General features: G+C 42.1%; 1 protein-coding gene across 2 annotated transcripts in view; it reads right to left on the reverse strand.

The window, feature by feature from the left end:
- Positions 1-18,091, reverse strand: part of LOC126293499 (sperm-associated antigen 1) — a 154,575-nt gene that overhangs the window by 40,662 nt on the left and 95,822 nt on the right. For both annotated transcript variants that reach the window (XM_049986748.1, XM_049986749.1), the window contains exon 9: positions 11,703-11,864. In XM_049986748.1, coding sequence (XP_049842705.1) covers positions 11,703-11,864 — 162 coding nt within the window. The remainder of the gene's footprint in view (positions 1-11,702; positions 11,865-18,091) is intronic.

The following is an 18,091-nucleotide window of genomic DNA, read 5'->3' on the forward strand; positions in this document are numbered from 1 at the left end:
AATTTCTTGTTCTTTAATGGAAAATCTCATACAAAGATGTGAAACAATTACTAACAAAGAGATAGAGGGGCTGGCCAGTACTTACCTCAGCTCAGTACAGCCGATAGATACACAGAAAACAGAACTGAAAATGTATGTTCCTAGCTTTCGGAATAAATGTTCATTCATCAGGGAGGAGAGGGGGGAAAGAAAGGGAAGAAGGGAAAGTGGATTCAGTTACTCACAACCCAGGTTATGAAGCAACAGGGAAAGGAAAACAGGGAGGGTAGCAAGGATGGGGGCATGGTTGTCAGGGGGAAGCCAAAGATATTCTATTGTAAGTACTGTGCCAGCTTCAAACCAAAGAGGATGCATACATTGGTATGACAACAACTAAACTGGCTGAGCGCATTAATGGACACAGACAAACTGTCCGCCTAGGAGATGTCCAATACCCAGTAGCACAGCATGCCCTCCAGCATAATTCTAGGGACCTTGGAACCTGCTACACTGTATGTGCCATTTGGCTTCTCCCACCCAACACCAGTCCCTCTGAACTACAGAGATGGGAACTTGCACTCCAACACGTCCTTCCATCCCGCCATCCCCCTGGACTGAACCTACGTTAAACAACCTCACTCCCATTTACTCTTCAGTCTTCTCCTCTTTCCCTTTTTCTCTTCAGCCATTCACGCATCTTTAGTTACTCAGGTTATGAAGTAACAGGGAAAGGAAAACAGGGAAGGTAGCAAGGATGGAGGCATGGTTGTCAGAGGGAAGCCAAAGATATTCTACTGTAGGCACTGTGCCAGCTTCAAACCAAAGAGGATGCATACAGAAGTAAAGAGGTTTATAGTATAAAGATGTAGGATGAAAAGATGCATGAATGGCAAAAGAGGAAAGGGAAAGAGGAGAAGACTGAAAAGTAAATGGGAGTGAGGTTGTTTAACGTAGGTTCAGTCCAGGGGGATGGCGGGATGGTAGGACGTGTTGGAGTGCAAGTTCCCATCTCCACAGTTCAGAGGGACTGGTGTTGGGTGGGAGAAGCCAAATGGCACATACGGTGTAGCAGGTTCCTAGGTCCCTAGAATTATGCTGGACGGCATGCTCCGCTACTGGGTATTGGACATCATCTAGGCGGACAGTTCGCCTGTGTCCGTTCATGCGCTCAGGCAGTTTAGTTGTTGTCATACCAATGTAAAAGGCTGTGCAGTGCAGGCATGTCAGCTGATAAATGACATGTGTAGTCTCACACGTGGCCCTGCCTTGAGTAACTAAATCCACTTTCCCTTCTTCCCTTTCTTTCCCTTCTCTCCTCCCTGATGAAGGAACATTTATTCCGAAAGCTAGGAACTTAAATTTTCGGTTGATTTTTGTGTTTCTATTGGCTGTACTGAGCTGAGGTAAGTACTGGCCAGCCCCTCTATCTCTTTGTTAGTAATTATTTCTTGTCCTTTGTCAGATATGAACATGTTTGAAGGCATTTGATAGAATTTTTAACTGGCCCATAGAAGTAACAGTCACATAATATTTTTTATAATAATAACAATGGAAACAAAATAAAAGTTCATGCAAATACACATGTATTTTCATGTTACCTATAAAAGTTAATACATATCAAGGAATAAGACTAATGTTGGGAAAAAAAAGAGCAGGAGTCAATCCCATGATAATGGAGCTTGCAATTTAAAAAATCATTTAACTTTATGATTTTTCATCGTTTGTAGGTTGTTACTTTTTTGTTGTATAACAAACAGCTTCCCTCTAACTTTATTTAATTTTAATTACAATATCTAGACAGTTTTACTGACAAAACATTTTCACAATGGCCATTGACTCTTACAAGAAACTTATTTCCTTTTTCAATATTGCATTCTATGGACAATGCTTGTTTACACTGTTCGCAGAATCTGTTATTGGAGAGAAGATGGGGAGGATGGATCCGGATGGCACAGACTTGTGAACAGTCAATGAAGTTGTACCCACAACATGTTGTGCACTTGGTGACCAATTCTGCACTCATTCAGTGGACAGCTCAATGGTAATTATGCCCACATTAAAGGCAGTGCAAATGTTACAGCAAAGCAGGTATAAGATATGACTGCTCTGAAAGACAGCCCTTCACAGCCTTTCCTGTAATGAAACAGGATAAGACCATAGTGAGGCAGCAACAGAACATGCTGGGTGGATAAACAGGACAGGTCTCACACCAGTGTCTTCCACAGGGGAATGACCTATGTGGAAATGGATAAATAGGTGTGACGTAAGGATGGTCGGGTGATGCTGAGGGAATTAGATTAGGAAATCAGACACTTAAAGTAGTAAAGGAGTTTTGCTATTTGGGGAGCAAAATAACTGATGATGGTCGAAGTAGAGAGGATATAAAATGTAGACTGGCAATGGCAAGGAAAGCGTTTCTGCAGAAGAGAAATTTGTTAACATTGAGTATAGATTTAAGTGTCAGGAAGTCGTTTCTGAAAGTATTTGTATGGAGTGTAGCCATGTATGGAAGTGAAACATGGACGATAAATAGTTTAGACAAGAAGAGAATAGAAGCTTTCGAAATGTGGTGCTACAGAAGAATGCTGAAGATTAGATGGGTAGATCACATAACTAATGAGGAGGTATTGAAAAGAATTGGGGAGAAGAGGAGTTTGTGGCACAACTTGACCAGAAGAAGGGATTGGTTGGTAGGACATGTTCTGAGGCATCAAGGGATCACCAATTTAGTATTGGAGGGCAGCGTGGAGGGTAAAAATCGTAGAGGGAGACCAAGAGATGACTACATTACCCAGATTCAGAAGGATGTAGGTTGCAGTAGGTACTGGAAGATGAAGCAGCTTGCACAGGATAGAGTAGCATGGAGAGCTGCATCAAACCAGTCTCAGGACTGAAGACCACAACCACAACAACAACAAGGATGGTCAGGGATATTTTGTAGATTGAGCGGGACATTAGGAGAACTGTGGTAGACTTTCCTCACTCTCATGCACAATGATAGCCACGTGTAAGTAATGGAGTGGTGTTTCAAATGTGACATGTAGCCCATTTCTGGTAAAAACGTGTTTCAGGTTATTCCTGTTTTCCTATTATTTGTGTGTAATCCTCTTACTAAGAAGCTGGCAGTATACAAACCAGTGCCAAAACCATGACAGGAACATAGCTACACACCAACATCACAATATTGTGTCGTGGCAACTTCCAAATAGCGCGTCAGATGTTCTTTAGCCCAACACAGTGCACCAAGAAGTCCCTTGCAGAAATACTGAGCAAAGCTGCCTTTATGGATGCTCATAATTGTTGAAGTGTTGCCAGTGCAGGATTTTGTGCTAGAATTGACCTCTCAATTGTGTTCCATAAATGTTCAATGGGATTCATGTCGAGTGATCTAGGTGGCTGTATCATTCACTTAAATTATCCATAATGATCTTCAACCTAATCGCAAACAATTGTGGCTCGGTGACAAGGCGCATTGTGATGCATAAAAATTCCATTGATGTTTTGGAACTTTTAAGACCAAGAATGGCTGCAAACGTTCTCCAAGTAGTTCAGATGGATCAGAGTACAGTGTCCATTCCATGTAAACATTGCCCACTCCATTATGGAGTCACCACCAGCTTTGACAGTGCGTCGTCGATAACTTACGTCCATCGCTTTGTGGGGTCTGTGCCACACACTAACCCTACCATCAGCCCCTACCAACTGCAATCGGGACTCATCTGATCAGGCCCGGGTCCAATTGATACGATCACGAGCCCAGGGCAGGTGGTGCAGGCAATGTCGTGCTGTTAGCGTGCCTGTCACCTGCTGCCATAGCCCATTAATGCCAAATTTTACACCACTGTCCTAACAGATATGTACAGTCAAGGAATATTTTAGGGAATTAATTTAAAAAAAATTATTTCAAAGGGCCAGTGGAATCTTTAAAAGTTTTCTCCCAGAGTAATTCACGCCGTCTCTAGATGACGAGTTGCTTGTCTTTCAAAACCGAGGCGGTTCTGTCCAGTTAAAGCTGCTGACAAACGCCCTGAGCCCTCTGCTGAAACTGCCAGCAAATTCACGCCACTGGTTTTAGCCAAAAGCGTGCGCAGAATACCAATCACGTGTGTGGACGCTGGAGTGGCCTGCGGTGCAGAACAGTGTTGCCCCTCTCTCTTGTAATCAAGACCTCGAGCAGAACAGACGTCTTTTTGGAAGGCACAGCCTCTGGCTCTGCTTTCCACGACCAGTCACCAACATAAGTTAGCATGAACCAGTTCCCCTTCCGTTGCCCATTTTAATTAATTGTTCGACCTTCTAGAGTGGCCTAAATCTGCTAACTTCTGACCCTAGGTCTGTTCTTTGCACTCCGTATATTGTAATATAAAGGGTGGCATACAAAATGTGTTACCATTTTGTTTTTGGATATCAACTTTATTGTCAATACAATCTGAAAGGAACATATACTACAATGAAGAGCCGTCCACGGATTTGTTCTAGCTCAGCACATGCTCAATACGTCCACCATTTCGTTACCTAACTTTCTTCAAACGAACACTGAAGTTAGTGATTACCCTAAGACAAACGTCTTCCGTAATTTCACAGCAAGCTTTAAGAAGTAGTCTTCTGAGCTCCATTAAATCGCGTGGACGTTTCGGGAAAATTTTTTCCTCTAGGTACCCCCAAAGAAAAAAGTAACATGGATTGAGGTCTGGATTATTGGGAGACCTATTTTGTCCATCATTGAAGCGACCTGGAAACCTGAGTGAAACAATCCGCATGCCAAAATGCTCGTGTAAAAATTCCAACACAAGTGTTTGCAGTATGTGGCCTTGCTCCATCTTGCATGAACCACTGCTTGTTGAAGGGCAAGGCAGTAGTAAGAACCTGTGGAATGAAGCTATTGCGAAGCATGCTCAAATAATGCTCGCTCTTCACAGTTTCTTCAAAGAAAAAGGGTCCAATAAGTCTGCGACTGGAAATTGCTGCCCACGCTGTAATCTTCGGAGCATAATGTTGTCGTTCGTGAAGCACTTGTGGATTTTCAGTGGCCCAAAAGCATCCATTTTGTGTGTTAACCACACCGTCTAAATGAAAATGCACCTCGTCTGAAAACCAAACGTTGTTGAGAGTTTCTTCCCTATCCTCCACCCACTGAGCAAACAGTAGTCTCTGCTGCTTGTGTTCTTCAGTGAGCTTCTGTGCACAGGTCATTTGTATGGGTACATATGAAGGTCACTTTTAAGATTGCGTTGAACAGAGCATCTGGATATTTCCAGTTGCACTGCTGCCTTTCTACACGATTCCCTGGGACTTCTCTGTACAGCAACTCATACCGCTTCAATATTCTTCAGCGAACAAGCAGGGTTTAGGCTGAGGTCGCTACTCTTCCAATACTGTTGCTTCCTGAACAAATTTATCGTACAACCTGTGGATGGACTTCTTGTAAGAGACCCATTGTGTGTTAAACTGTTACAGGAAACACCTCTGACTCACTCCAAGGATTTTCATTTCATGAAGAAGTAACACAATTGCCGATCGTTGCCGTGTCGTCGGTCTTCCATTGTCAGCCATTGCTGCTTACAAGTCTCCTAGTGGCAGGATCGTGAATTACACGTCATTTCGTAACTCATTTGTTTTTCCAAGCTCTGCTGGTACTGCTGTAGAGATCCCAGGGGGATATCTAATGTGCGTCGTAAATTGTGAAAGAAACAATTTGTAACACATTTCGTGTGCCACTCTGTATCCTCTTTATTGTACTTAATTTCCTGTTTTGTAATTTAATGGCAGCTCTGGATGCCCACTATCAAATTCTGAGCATTCGACCTCCTGCACACTGCTGCCACGAGGCATATTTAACAACCTTCTTCCCCCTTCCCTGCCATTTTGTATATTAACATTGGTGTCAGAAGTTTCTCTCCCCATCCCCAAACCACACACTCTTTTACAGATACATTTGTCCTACATCCTGCATTGATATCTGTGGTTATTTCACGCAGAGTTGCTTGTCTGTTAGCACTGACACCTCTACACAGATGCCACTGCTTTCAGTCATTCATTGTAGGCTGTTGGCCATTGCATTGACCGTTTTGAGTGGTTGTGGCCATAATTTGGTGTGCTTGGCATACTATTGACACTGCGGATATCAGAATATTGAATTCCCTTACAATATCCAAAATGGAATGTGCCCTGTGTTTAGCTCCAACTACCACTCCTTGTTCAAAGTCTGCTCATTCATGCCATGTAGCCGTAACTCCATCCGAAACAATTAATACGGATCACCAGCTATTCACGTGAATCACCTGAGTACAAAAAACAGCTTTGCCGTTGCACTGCCCTTTTATACCTTGTGTAGGCAACACTACCACCATCTTCATATCAGCATATCATTCTCCCCTGTGCACAACTAAAGAGCTGTCCTGGAACCTGGAGCACTGTCCTCAATCCCGTTTTCTGGTTACCTGCCTAAGGGCTTCCACTCTCTCTCTCTCTCTCTCTCTCTCTCTCTCTCTCTCTCTCTCTCTCTCTCTCCCCCCCCCCCCCCCTTTCAAGTCCATAAAAATAATTTATTGGTTCGAATAGTACAAAGCATCACAATTCTTCAAAGTAGGACCATCTTACATACAGATTATTTACCAGAAAGATTTTTAAGCACTGTATGCATCCTGGGTTGGAGTGTCTCTGAGGACTCAGGACTCATGTAACAGCAGTTTTTATGTTGTTCACCATCTTGAATGGCATATTTTTGAGTGTGTGTTGGGCCAAGGGCAGAATACAAATGTGTGCCAAAGTGAGGTTGAGACTTTAGCTTACCACCCCCCCCCCCCCCACCCCCCTCAGATAATCCTAACCGAGGAGGTGGGGTGGCTGGACGCAGTGTCTCAGAGGAGCTTCCTGGGAATGTCTCTGGGCTGTCTGATGCACACAATCTATTCCCTCAGCCTTTTGAGCACTTCCAAATAAAATGCAGCACTGATGGTCTATCTGGCAGATACAAACTCATGGTGGATGATACCAGTAGCACTGAAAAAGACAACGAGCACTGCCTTCAGCTGGGATCTGCTCTCACAGCTGCCTTCTCAGAACACGGTGACTGCAAGGAGTGCCACTCCGAGCTCTGTTTCTTTGCCTGAGGGTCGTCTTCTGAAACCTGTGATTCCTAGCCAGTTATAACACTGTCCAAAAAATTAGCACCCTTTCCACACTATTCCAGTGTTCTTAAAAGTAGCACTGACTGGTTTTCTGTGAAGAGTCTCACTCTATTTTAGAAGGACACGACATATTCATTTCTGCATATCTAAGGGTATTACACCAGCAATGTGTGTAACACTCGGCGAGAAGATAATAAATAGTGTGGAAAGCTCAAAATTCTTAGGTGTCCACATTGTTGAGAATTTAAACTGGAAAAAAATTTAATTTGCAGCTCCTGAACAATTTATTTCGGCCACATTTGCACTTAGAATCACTGCAAATCTTTGGGAGAGATAAATCTGTAAGCTGACATATTTTGCATATTTTCATTCAAATGTGTCATATGGAACAATGTTCTGGGGTAGCTGAGTTAAGGAAAAAAGTTCACTGTTCAAGAACATGCTGTAAGAAATATAAGGTGTTCACCCACATTCTGACCACTGCTTCACAATGTATAAACACTAATGTACATAATTACAATACTGGAGAGGAAACATGACATTAATTATTCCAGATCAGCTTAATGTTGTCTTTAGCACAAAAAAAAAGGTGCACAATGCTGCAACTAAAGGTTTTGATCACTTACTCATGTATACAAAATATCTGACATACAGGAAAATAAAATATGAAAACAAATTGAAAAAAATTCTCCCTGACAACTCCACCTAATCCATAGAAGAATTTCTATTATTGTAATGTGGGGTGGTGGGTAGGAATTACAAACTCACGCATGTACGTACGTGCCACCTCACATTACACTAATAGAAATTCTACGCACATGCACACGTCACCTCACATTACAATAATAGAAATTCTACAAGCGCGAGCACTTGCTCTCACACACATACAGGTAAGAAATGTTCAGCGTGTAACTGTATTTACAAATTAATTTGGGATGTGAATGTAAAATGACTCATTCCATATCATTATGATTCATCGTGCAAAATGTTCCATGCAGCACGAAACACACCGACCAACCAATAGACAAGCTCTTGTTTGGACTTCCGGTCATCAGCCAAATTTTTGGCACCATTTTTGCAAACACTTTCTTCATCTGTAATTGCTCGATTGCAGTCTTTTAGACAATGGTTTTAGGATGTAACACATTGTGGGCTGTCACACAAACACTCATTCTACAGTCTGTGTTCTCAAAAGATCATGCAAATGAGGCACACACTCTTCACCTTTCGATGGCAAAATGTCTACGCAGTCGCTGGAAATATTTCAGTAGCAGACTTTCTGAGTTTTACGCACAACTTGATTGTGTACTGTTGCTCAATGAATGCTATACACGGCTGGACCTGGACTGAAAACAGAAGTTCACATACAAATATCCTGAGTCTCTGAGGTCTGAGAAAACTGGGTTTGGTTATGTTGGGAAGCTAACACCTATCAACTAGTCTGCGTGGGGACAACGTTCTCCTATCAGTAGCAGTGCCAGAACAGAACTAGTGATATTATTTTATAGACAAAATTAGTGTACATTGGGCTGGTGCATAAGTTCATAGTGTTTTCCAGTTTAATAAATACACCAGATACATATAACAGAGTGTTTAGTCACCAATAATATATTCTTCTTCACTATTTATAACAGTCTGCAACACCGGGGGAATCTTTGAATCCAGCAACTGTTTAAATCATGCAGTTTTGCGGAGAGGAATTCATTTAGCCTTGTTCGGAGCACTCTTTGATTTAGAAAGGAAGTCCCTTGAAGGATATTCATTAGAACAGAAAAGGTGAAAATCTGAGGGCACAAGATCAGATGAATAAGGTGGGTGTGGAATTACTTCCAAGCCCACTCCTGCATAGTGTTTTTTGTTGATCCAGCAGAATGCTGGCAGAAATTATCGTAGAGTAGCATCGCTTCACAGTCTTCCTGGTCATTGATCTTTGATTGTGTCTGCAAGACATCTGAGATGTTGCCAATAAATGTCAGCAGTGACTGTTACACCTCAGGGAAGCAATTCGTAGTACACCACACTGTCGTCATTCCACCAGATATAGTACATTATCTTTTGTAAGTGCATGCAGGTCTTTCTTTCTATGGGCAGCTGCTGCTTTGTTTTGGCTCAGTCATTCTGTTGTAGTCCAAGAACAGTATAACTTATTGCTGGAACAGTTAACACAGATGGAAGAGAAAATTCACACAACTAACAATACACAACTGGCCAAAGGAGCCTTGTACTCCAGCCTACATATTCAGTAGTTCCACCAACACACAACTGCTGTCCTATTAGCTGGCGAGGCGGCTTCAACTGGCCAAATCGAGCATAAACTTTAGATATGAGCTACGAAGTGACACGCACATTCCATTCGTTTCTTTACGTTAACATGCATACACAATTTCTCATTGCCATTAATGATACAGGGCAGGATTGGGCCATGTTGTTCACAAAGCTCATTGATGATGAGCAAGCAGAGATGCTTATATGACCACCAACTGATTTTTGTGATTTTGGCTTATACGGTGCGGATCCCCTACACACGATTTTTGAACTTCACCACTGCATGCAAATGTCACACAATGGTGGAATGATTGCAGTTCATCACAGTTGCCAGTTCTCGAGTAAAGTGAGATGGATCACTGTGGATTAGTGTGTTTAAACAATCTTCATCAAAAAGACCCCCCTTTGAGATAGAAAACCATTATCTTCTCATGCTCTGTCCAACGGAATTACCCTAAAACATACTGCAAATGTTTCTGGCTGCCTTTGCTGCTGTCACCCCTCTACTGAAGTCAAACAGAAGAATATGTCAGAAATGTTCCCAATATTCCACTTAGCACTCCATTGTCTAGCAACCAAGGCTCCACTCACTGGCAACCTTTCAATGAGTTTGATACTTATACACCTCAAATTCACCTTGAATTCAGTAACAGATACTATCAATATACACTCCTGGAAATGGAAAAAAGAACACATTGACACCGGTGTGTCAGATGCACCATACTTGCTCCGGACACTGCGAGAGGGCTGTACAAGCAATGATCACACGCACGGCACAGCGGACACACCAGGAACCGCGGTGTTGGCCGTCGAATGGCGCTAGCTGCGCAGCATTTGTGCACCGCCGCCGTCAGTGTCAGCCAGTTTGCCGTGGCATACGGAGCTCCATCGCAGTCTTTAAACACTGGTAGCATGCCGCGACAGCGTGGACGTGAACCGTATGTGTAGTTGACGGACTTTGAGCGAGGGCGTATAGTGGGCATGCGGGAGGCCGGGTGGACGTACCGCCGAATTGCTCAACACGTGGGGCGTGAGGTCTCCACAGTACATCGATGTTGTCGCCAGTGGTCGGCGGAAGGTGCACGTGCCCGTCGACCTGGGACCGGACTGCAGCGACGCACGGATGCACGCCAAGACCGTAGGATCCTATGCAGTGCCATAGGGGACCGCACCGCCACTTCCCAGCAAATTAGGGATACTGTTGCTCCTGGGGTATCGGCGAGGACCATTCGCAACCGTCTCCATGAAGCTGGGCTACGGTCCCGCACACCGTTAGGCCGTCTTCCGCTCACGCCCCAACATCGTGCAGCCCGCCTCCAGTGGTGTCGCGACAGGCGTGAATGGAGGGACGAATGGAGACGTGTCGTCTTCAGCGATGAGAGTCGCTTCTGCCTTGGTGCCAATGATGGTCGTATGCGTGTTTGGCGCCGTGCAGGTGAGCGCCACAATCAGGACTGCATACGACCGAGGCACACAGGGCCAACACCCGGCATCATGGTGTGGGGAGCCATCTCCTACACTGGCCGTACACCTCTGGTGATCGTCGAGGGGACACTGAATAGTGCATGGTACATCCAAACCGTCATCGAACCCATCGTTCTACCATTCCTAGACCGGCAAGGGAACTTGCTGTTCCAACAGGACAATGCACGTCCGCATGTGTCCCGTGCCACCCAACGTGCTCTAGAAGGTGTAAGTCAACTACCCTGGCCAGCAAGATCTCCGGATCTGTCCCCCATTGAGCATGTTTGGGACTGGATGAAGCGTCGTCTCACGCGGTCTGCACGTCCAGCACGAACACTGGTCCAACTGAGGCGCCAGGTGGAAATGGCATGGCAAGCCGTTCCACAGGACTACATCCAGCATCTCTACGATCGTCTCCATGGGAGAATAGCAGCCTGCATTGCTGCGAAAGGTGGATATACACTGTACTAGTGCCGACACTGTGCATGCTCTGTTGCCTGTGTCTATGTGCCTGTGGTTCTGTCAGTGTGATCATGTGATGTATCTGACCCCAGGAATGTGTCAATAAAGTTTCCCCTTCCTGGGACAATGAATTCACGGTGTTCTTATTTCAATTTCCAGGAGTGTACAAGGAGAAGAGCACAGGAACTCTGGAGAGATATACCAAGAGTTTACACTTTTAATTAAAGAAATAATATTTTACACCTGGTAACAAAATTATGTTATCTCTTAAATGAAGTATTGATATTAAAGAACTCAGAGGAAACAAATTCTTATGGTATACACCTTATACATAGCTGAAAGGCTTTTTTTTAATGCTATATGTATATGTGTGAACAGTTTAGCTGCTGAACGAGCAGTTACCTGCTTGGGACAGTTGCAGTCGCCACCCGGCAGTGGCGGCAGGCCGAGTACCTTGCGCTCGTGGCACATGAGGCAGATGATCTGGGGCGGGTGGCGCACGAACGGTGGCTCTCCATTACAATTGCAGAAGTTCTTCGGCAGCCCGTAATCCGTCATAGGCCCCTTGAATTCGGTAACAGATACTATCAATACACAAGGAGAAGAGCACAGGAACTCTGGAGAGATATACCAAGAGTTTACTCTTTTAATTAAAGAAATAATATTTTACACCTGGTATTCGAGTCCCACATTAGTGCCTCGAAGGTGTTTCTTTATTTATAAATATTCAGTTACAACCAATCATTAAGATTCTTTAGGTAAAAATGCAAGATTGCATCAAACATACTCAGTATTGATAAGGTACTTGGCATCTGGACCCCCTTGGCTTACTAGAATTAGGAAAATAAAATAGATATTTTATTGGTATTCCTGGTTTAAAGCCGATGAAAAGCATTGTTGTCAGTACTATATTGTTTAAGTCTAGTGTGGTTAGAGCAGGAGAGAGTTCCGGCACACTTTGCTCTTCACATGAGCGGGTTCGTTGATGAACTGTTACTGCGACAGCTGTGATTCGGCATCATCTCCAGACCCACTGAATGACTGAATGGACACCACACATCCCGGACCTTACCAGACTGATGACTTATTACGGGGAATGATCAAGTCCCGTGTGGTTCAACAGTGGAACAAGATTAATGTATTGTGTAAAGGCATTGAGGAGGCCTTTCCAAGGGTATCTCCAGAGATACTCTGCAAGATGTCAAGGGCGGCACTGAGACAAGAAGATCTCTGTATAAGGCGGAATGACACACACATACACGGGACACACAGTTTTTACAAGTCACGGGACACACAGTTTTTACAAGTAAGTACTCCAAGATACAATACACTTACCGATTTCATCTCAAGTCATACAGTGTGTGTCAATTCAGCATCATGAAATTTAGTGGGAAAAAAGTATGTTAGACTTCTGTACTGTATGTGTTCGGAAATAAAATATTTCCAGATTATGAATTTCTTGAAAACGGTAAAGGTCCATGAAAAATGTATATTTCGTAAGTTTGTAATATAGTATAGAACAAAAAAAAGTAACTAATAAACCGAAAGTACTAGCAACCCGACAGATTATTTGCTTTAGAGCTCCCTTTTAGAATGTTCAAAATTAGGTGAGATACTCACTCACAGTCTTTCTTTTAACTCACAGATTTAAGAAAAAAGTAAAAAAATTAGAGTTTTTCTAATCTCAACTTTGCTGTTCAATATTACTACTACTCACTACATAGCGGAGATGCTGAGTTGCAGATAGTCACAACAAAAAGACTGTCAAGCAAGTACGCTTCCGGCCTAAAAGGCATTTAAGAAATAATAATAATTCCAATAACAAAGAAAGCAAGTGCTGACAATGTGAGAAAATTAAAGAACTGTACGGTCACGTTTGCAATATACTAAAACGAATTCTTTACAGACAAATGGAAAAACTGGTGGAAGTTGACCTCGGCAAATATCAGTTTGGATTCCGTAGAAATGTTGGACACCCCCATGAACCATGGACCTTGCCATTGGTGGGGAGGCTTGCGTGCCTCAGCGATACAGATGACTGTACCGTAGGTGCAACCACAACGGAGGGGTATCTGTTGAGAGGCCAGACAAACATGTGGTTCCTGAAGAGGGGCAGCAGCCTTTTCAGTAGTTGCAGGGGCAACAGTCTGGATGATTGACTGATCTGGCCTTGCAACATTAACCAAAACGGCCTTGCTGTGCTGGTACTGCGAATGGCTGAAAGCAAGGGGAAACTACAGCCGTAATTTTTCCCGAGGACATGCAGCTTTACTGTATGATTAAATGATGATGGCGTCCTCTTGGGTAAAATATTCCGGAGGTAAAATAGTCCCCCTTTCGGATCTCCGGGCGGGGACTACTCAAGAGGATGTCGTTATCAGGAGAAAGAAAACAGGCGTTCTACGGATCGGAATGTGGAATGTCAGATCCCTTAATTGGGCAGCTAGGTTAGAAAATTTAAAAAGGGAAATGGATAGGTTAAAGTTAGATATAGTGGGAATTAGTGAGGTTCGGTGGCAAGAGGAACAAGACTTCTGGTCAGGTGACTACAGGGTTATAAACACAAAATCAAATAGGGGTAATGCAGGAGTAGGTTTAATAATGAATAGGAAAATAGGAATGCGGTTAAGCTACTACAAACAGCATAGTGAACGCATTATTGTGGCCAAGATAGATACAAAGCCCACACCTATTACAGTAGTACAAGTTTATATGCCAACTAGCTCTGCAGATGACGAAGAAATTGAAGAAATGTACGATAGAATAAAAGAAATTAATCAGGTAGTGAAGGGAGACGAAAATTTAATAGTAATGGGTGTCTGAAATTTGAGTGTAGGAAAAGGGAGAGAAGGAAACATAGTAGGTGAATATGGATTGGGGCTAAGAAATGAAAGAGGAAGCCGCCTAGTAGAATTTTGCACAGAGCACAACTTAATCATAGCTAACACTTGGTTTAAGAATCATGAAAGAAGGTTGTATACATGGAAGAATCCTGGAGATACTGACAGGTTTCAGATAGATTATATAATGGTAAGACAGAGATTTAGGAACCAGGTTTTTAATTGTAAGACATTTCCAGGGGCAGATGTGGACTCTGACCACAATCTATTGGTTATGACATGTAGATTAAAACTGAAGAAACTGCAGAAATGTGGGAAATTAAGGAGATGGGACCTGGATAAACTGAAAGAACCAGAGGTTGTACAGAGTTTCAGGGAGAGCATAAGGGAACAACTGACAGGAATGGGGGAAAGAAATACAGTAGAAGAAGAATGGGTAGCTCTGAGGGATGAAGTAGTGAAGGCAGCAGTGGATAAAGTAGGTACAAAGACGAGGGCTGCTAGAAATCCTTGGGTAACAGAAGAAATATTGAATTTAATTGATGAAAGGAGAAAATATAAAAATGCAGTAAATGAAGCAGGCAAAAAGGAATACAAACTTCTCAAAAATGAGATCGACAGGAAGTGCAAAATAGCTAAAAAGGGACGGATAGAGGACAAATGTAAGGATGTAGAAGCTTATCTCACTAGGGGTAAGATAGATACTGCCAACAGGAAAATTAAAGAGACCTTTGGAGAGAAGACAACCACGTGTATGAATATCAAGAGCTCAGATGGCAACCCAGTTCTAAGCAAAGAAGGGAAGGCAGAAAGGTGGAAGGAGTATATAGAAGGTTTATACAAGGGTGATGTACTTGAGGACAATATTATGGAAATGGAAGAGGATGTAGATGAAGACGAAATGGGAGATACGATACTGTGTGAAGAGTTTGACAGAGTCGAAACAAAGCCCCCGGAATAGACAACATTCCATTAGAACTACTGATGGTCTTGGGAGAGCCAGTCATGACAAAACTCAACCAGCTGGTGAGCAAGATGTATGAGACAGGCGAAATACCCTCAGACTTCAAGAAGAATATAATAATTCCAATCCCAAAGAAAGCAGGTGCTGACAGATGCGAAAATTACCGAACTATCAGTTTAGTAAGTCACAGCTGCAAAATACTAACGCGAATTCTTTACAGATGAATAGAAAAACTGGTAGATGCGGACCTTGGGGAGGATCAGTTTGGATTTCGTAGAAATGTTGGAACACATGAGGCAATACTGACCTTACGACTTATCTTAGAAGAAAGATTAAGAAAAGGCAAACCTACGTTTCTAGCTTTTGTAGACTTAGAGAAAGCTTTCACAATGTTGACTGGAATACTCTTTTTCAGATTCTAAAGGTGGCAGGGGTAAAATACAGGGAGCGAAAGACTATTTACAATTTGTACAGAAACCAGATGGCAGTCATAAGAGTCGAGGGGCATGAAAGGGAAGCAGTGGTTGGGAAAGGAGTGAGACAGGGTTGTAGCCTCTCCCCGATGTTATTCAATCTGTATATTGAGCAAGCTGTAAAGGAAACAAAAGAAAAATTTGGAGTAGGTATTAAAATTCATGGAGAAGAAGTAAAAACTTTGAGGTTCGCCGATGACATTGTAATTCTGTCAGAGACGGCAAAGGACTTGGAAGAGCAGTTGAACGGAATGGACAGTGTCTTGAAAGGAGGATATAAGATGAACTTCAACAAAAGCAAAACGAGGATAATGGAATGTAGTCAAATTAAATCGGGTGATGCTGAGGGAATTAGATTAGGAAATGAGACACTTAAAGTAGTAAAGGAGTTTTGCTATTTGGGGAGCAAAATAACTGATGATGGTCAATATAGAGAAGATATAAAATGTAGATTGGCAATGGCAAGAAAAGCGTTTCTGAAGAAGAGAAATTTATTAACATCCAGTATACATTTAGTGTCAGGACGTCTTTTCTGAAAGTATTTAAATGGAGTGTAGCCATATATGGAAGATAAATAGTTTAGACAAAAAGAGAATAGAAGCTTTTGAAATGTGATGCTACAGAAGAATGCTGAAGATTAGATGGGTGGAACACGTAACTAATGAGGAGGTATTGAATAGAATTCGGGAGAAGAGGAATTTATGGCACAACTTGACTAAAAGAAGGGATCAGTTGATAGGATACATTCAGAGGCATCAAGGGATCACAAATTTAGCATCGGAGGGCAGCGTGGATGGTAAAAATTGTAGAGGGAGAACAAGAAATGAATGCACTAATCGGATTCAGAAGGATGTAGGTTGCAACAGTTATTCAGAGATGAAGCTTGCACAGGATAGAGTAGCATGGAGAGCTGCATGAAACCAGTCTGGAGTGAAGACCACCACCACCACCACTGCAACTGCAACTGCAACTGCAACTCCGCATCTCCACTATATGGTGAGTAGTAATCTATCCTTTTCATAATATTGTCTTTCCCATCCTTAATTTTCCATTGTTGCATTAATATTTGTATTAATACAATTTATTTAAATATTACATTTTTGAGTTTTTACAAATTATTCACTCAAAAACCCACATCGAAAATGTATGCAAATTGCACAGTATATTAGTCAGTTATTATAAGAGTAGTTGGTGCAATCTAAGTGGGCAGTTCTTTGTGTGTACTCAAAGTGTTGGAGATTTTCAGTATTATGCGAAGTTAGCATTTAATTTCAAGTGTTAAATAAGCATGTTGGCACATGTTATACAGACAGCTGAACTTTCACATGAATTGCTCTGCTTAGAGTTTTGTATGTGGTTTCAACTTTTTGTTGGAAAAAATACCAGCGCGGGAATAACAGTAGCGAAAAGGTGAGATGGATGGTTTATGAAAATGGACACAAGAAGATTGTGTTTAAGAAACATGGAAAAAAGTTGTTGGGAAATCTGGCTGCCTTACTTTGTCCCCAAGTAACTGTATTGCCATCAAATCCATTGTGTATAAATTGCTATATTATTGTGCGTATGATAATCAGTGGTTGGTGGAAGAAATAACTAGTACCTCTTATGAGCAGCAAGATGGAACAAACTCCTTTAAGACACCTCACAGTTTGGCAAATACTTTCAAAATACGATCACCAGTTTATCAATGTGCAGTTTCAATTCCCGAACTGCTGCTATTCTTGGATCATCCTAGCCCAGAGCCATATTCAGCCCATCTTCACAAGTTCTATGAGAAGGGGAGGAATGAACTCTCTTTCAGCAGCTTAGTGCTGAATGTTACAGAATGAACCTCTTTCGGCGGACTTCTTGTAAAGCAGATGAAATATAAATACAGGGTAAAAAAATTTTGGTTAATCAATTGATTGCCTAGTGAAGTTTATGGACTCTTCACCTTACATTTCAAACACTGAAACAGTGTGTGCAATTCTGATTCATGGTATGTCATGAAGGAAAATCAAGACAAAAATGGGTAGAAATTTGTGAAAAAAATTATTAGAAAAAAGCATAAAGCTAACATGCATTTTCTATATCTAAGCTTGTTACAAAATGCTAGAATGGAACCCAAAGTCATTTTCCCACTTACTTACAGCACTGTAAAACATACTTATTTTGACTCAGAAATGCCACTTTTGCATTACACTCACTCAACATCAGCAAACATTAAAATATTAAAATCTCCAAGATATTTTGACCTTGAGTGCAGATAGGTCTATCTTAAAAATTTCCCACTCTGTCTATACCTTCCATAAGTACAATGGGCAAATAATACCCCAGACAATTTTTAGAATATTCATGATGAGGGTTTTAGAGAAAAAGAAATTATGGCATTAATGCCATTGCTGACAGCATAGTTTCTACATTTTTATTCCTCAAGAGAGTTAACATCCTATGACTATTATATTGCTTTCAGTTTTTTTAATTACAGTTTCTTTTATTCTCAATTTCAATAACAAATTTTCACAAATAACCACA

The sequence above is a fragment of the Schistocerca gregaria genome, chromosome 10 (assembly GCF_023897955.1).
Source record: "Schistocerca gregaria isolate iqSchGreg1 chromosome 10, iqSchGreg1.2, whole genome shotgun sequence".
In the NCBI taxonomy this organism is placed as follows: domain Eukaryota; kingdom Metazoa; phylum Arthropoda; class Insecta; order Orthoptera; family Acrididae; genus Schistocerca; species Schistocerca gregaria.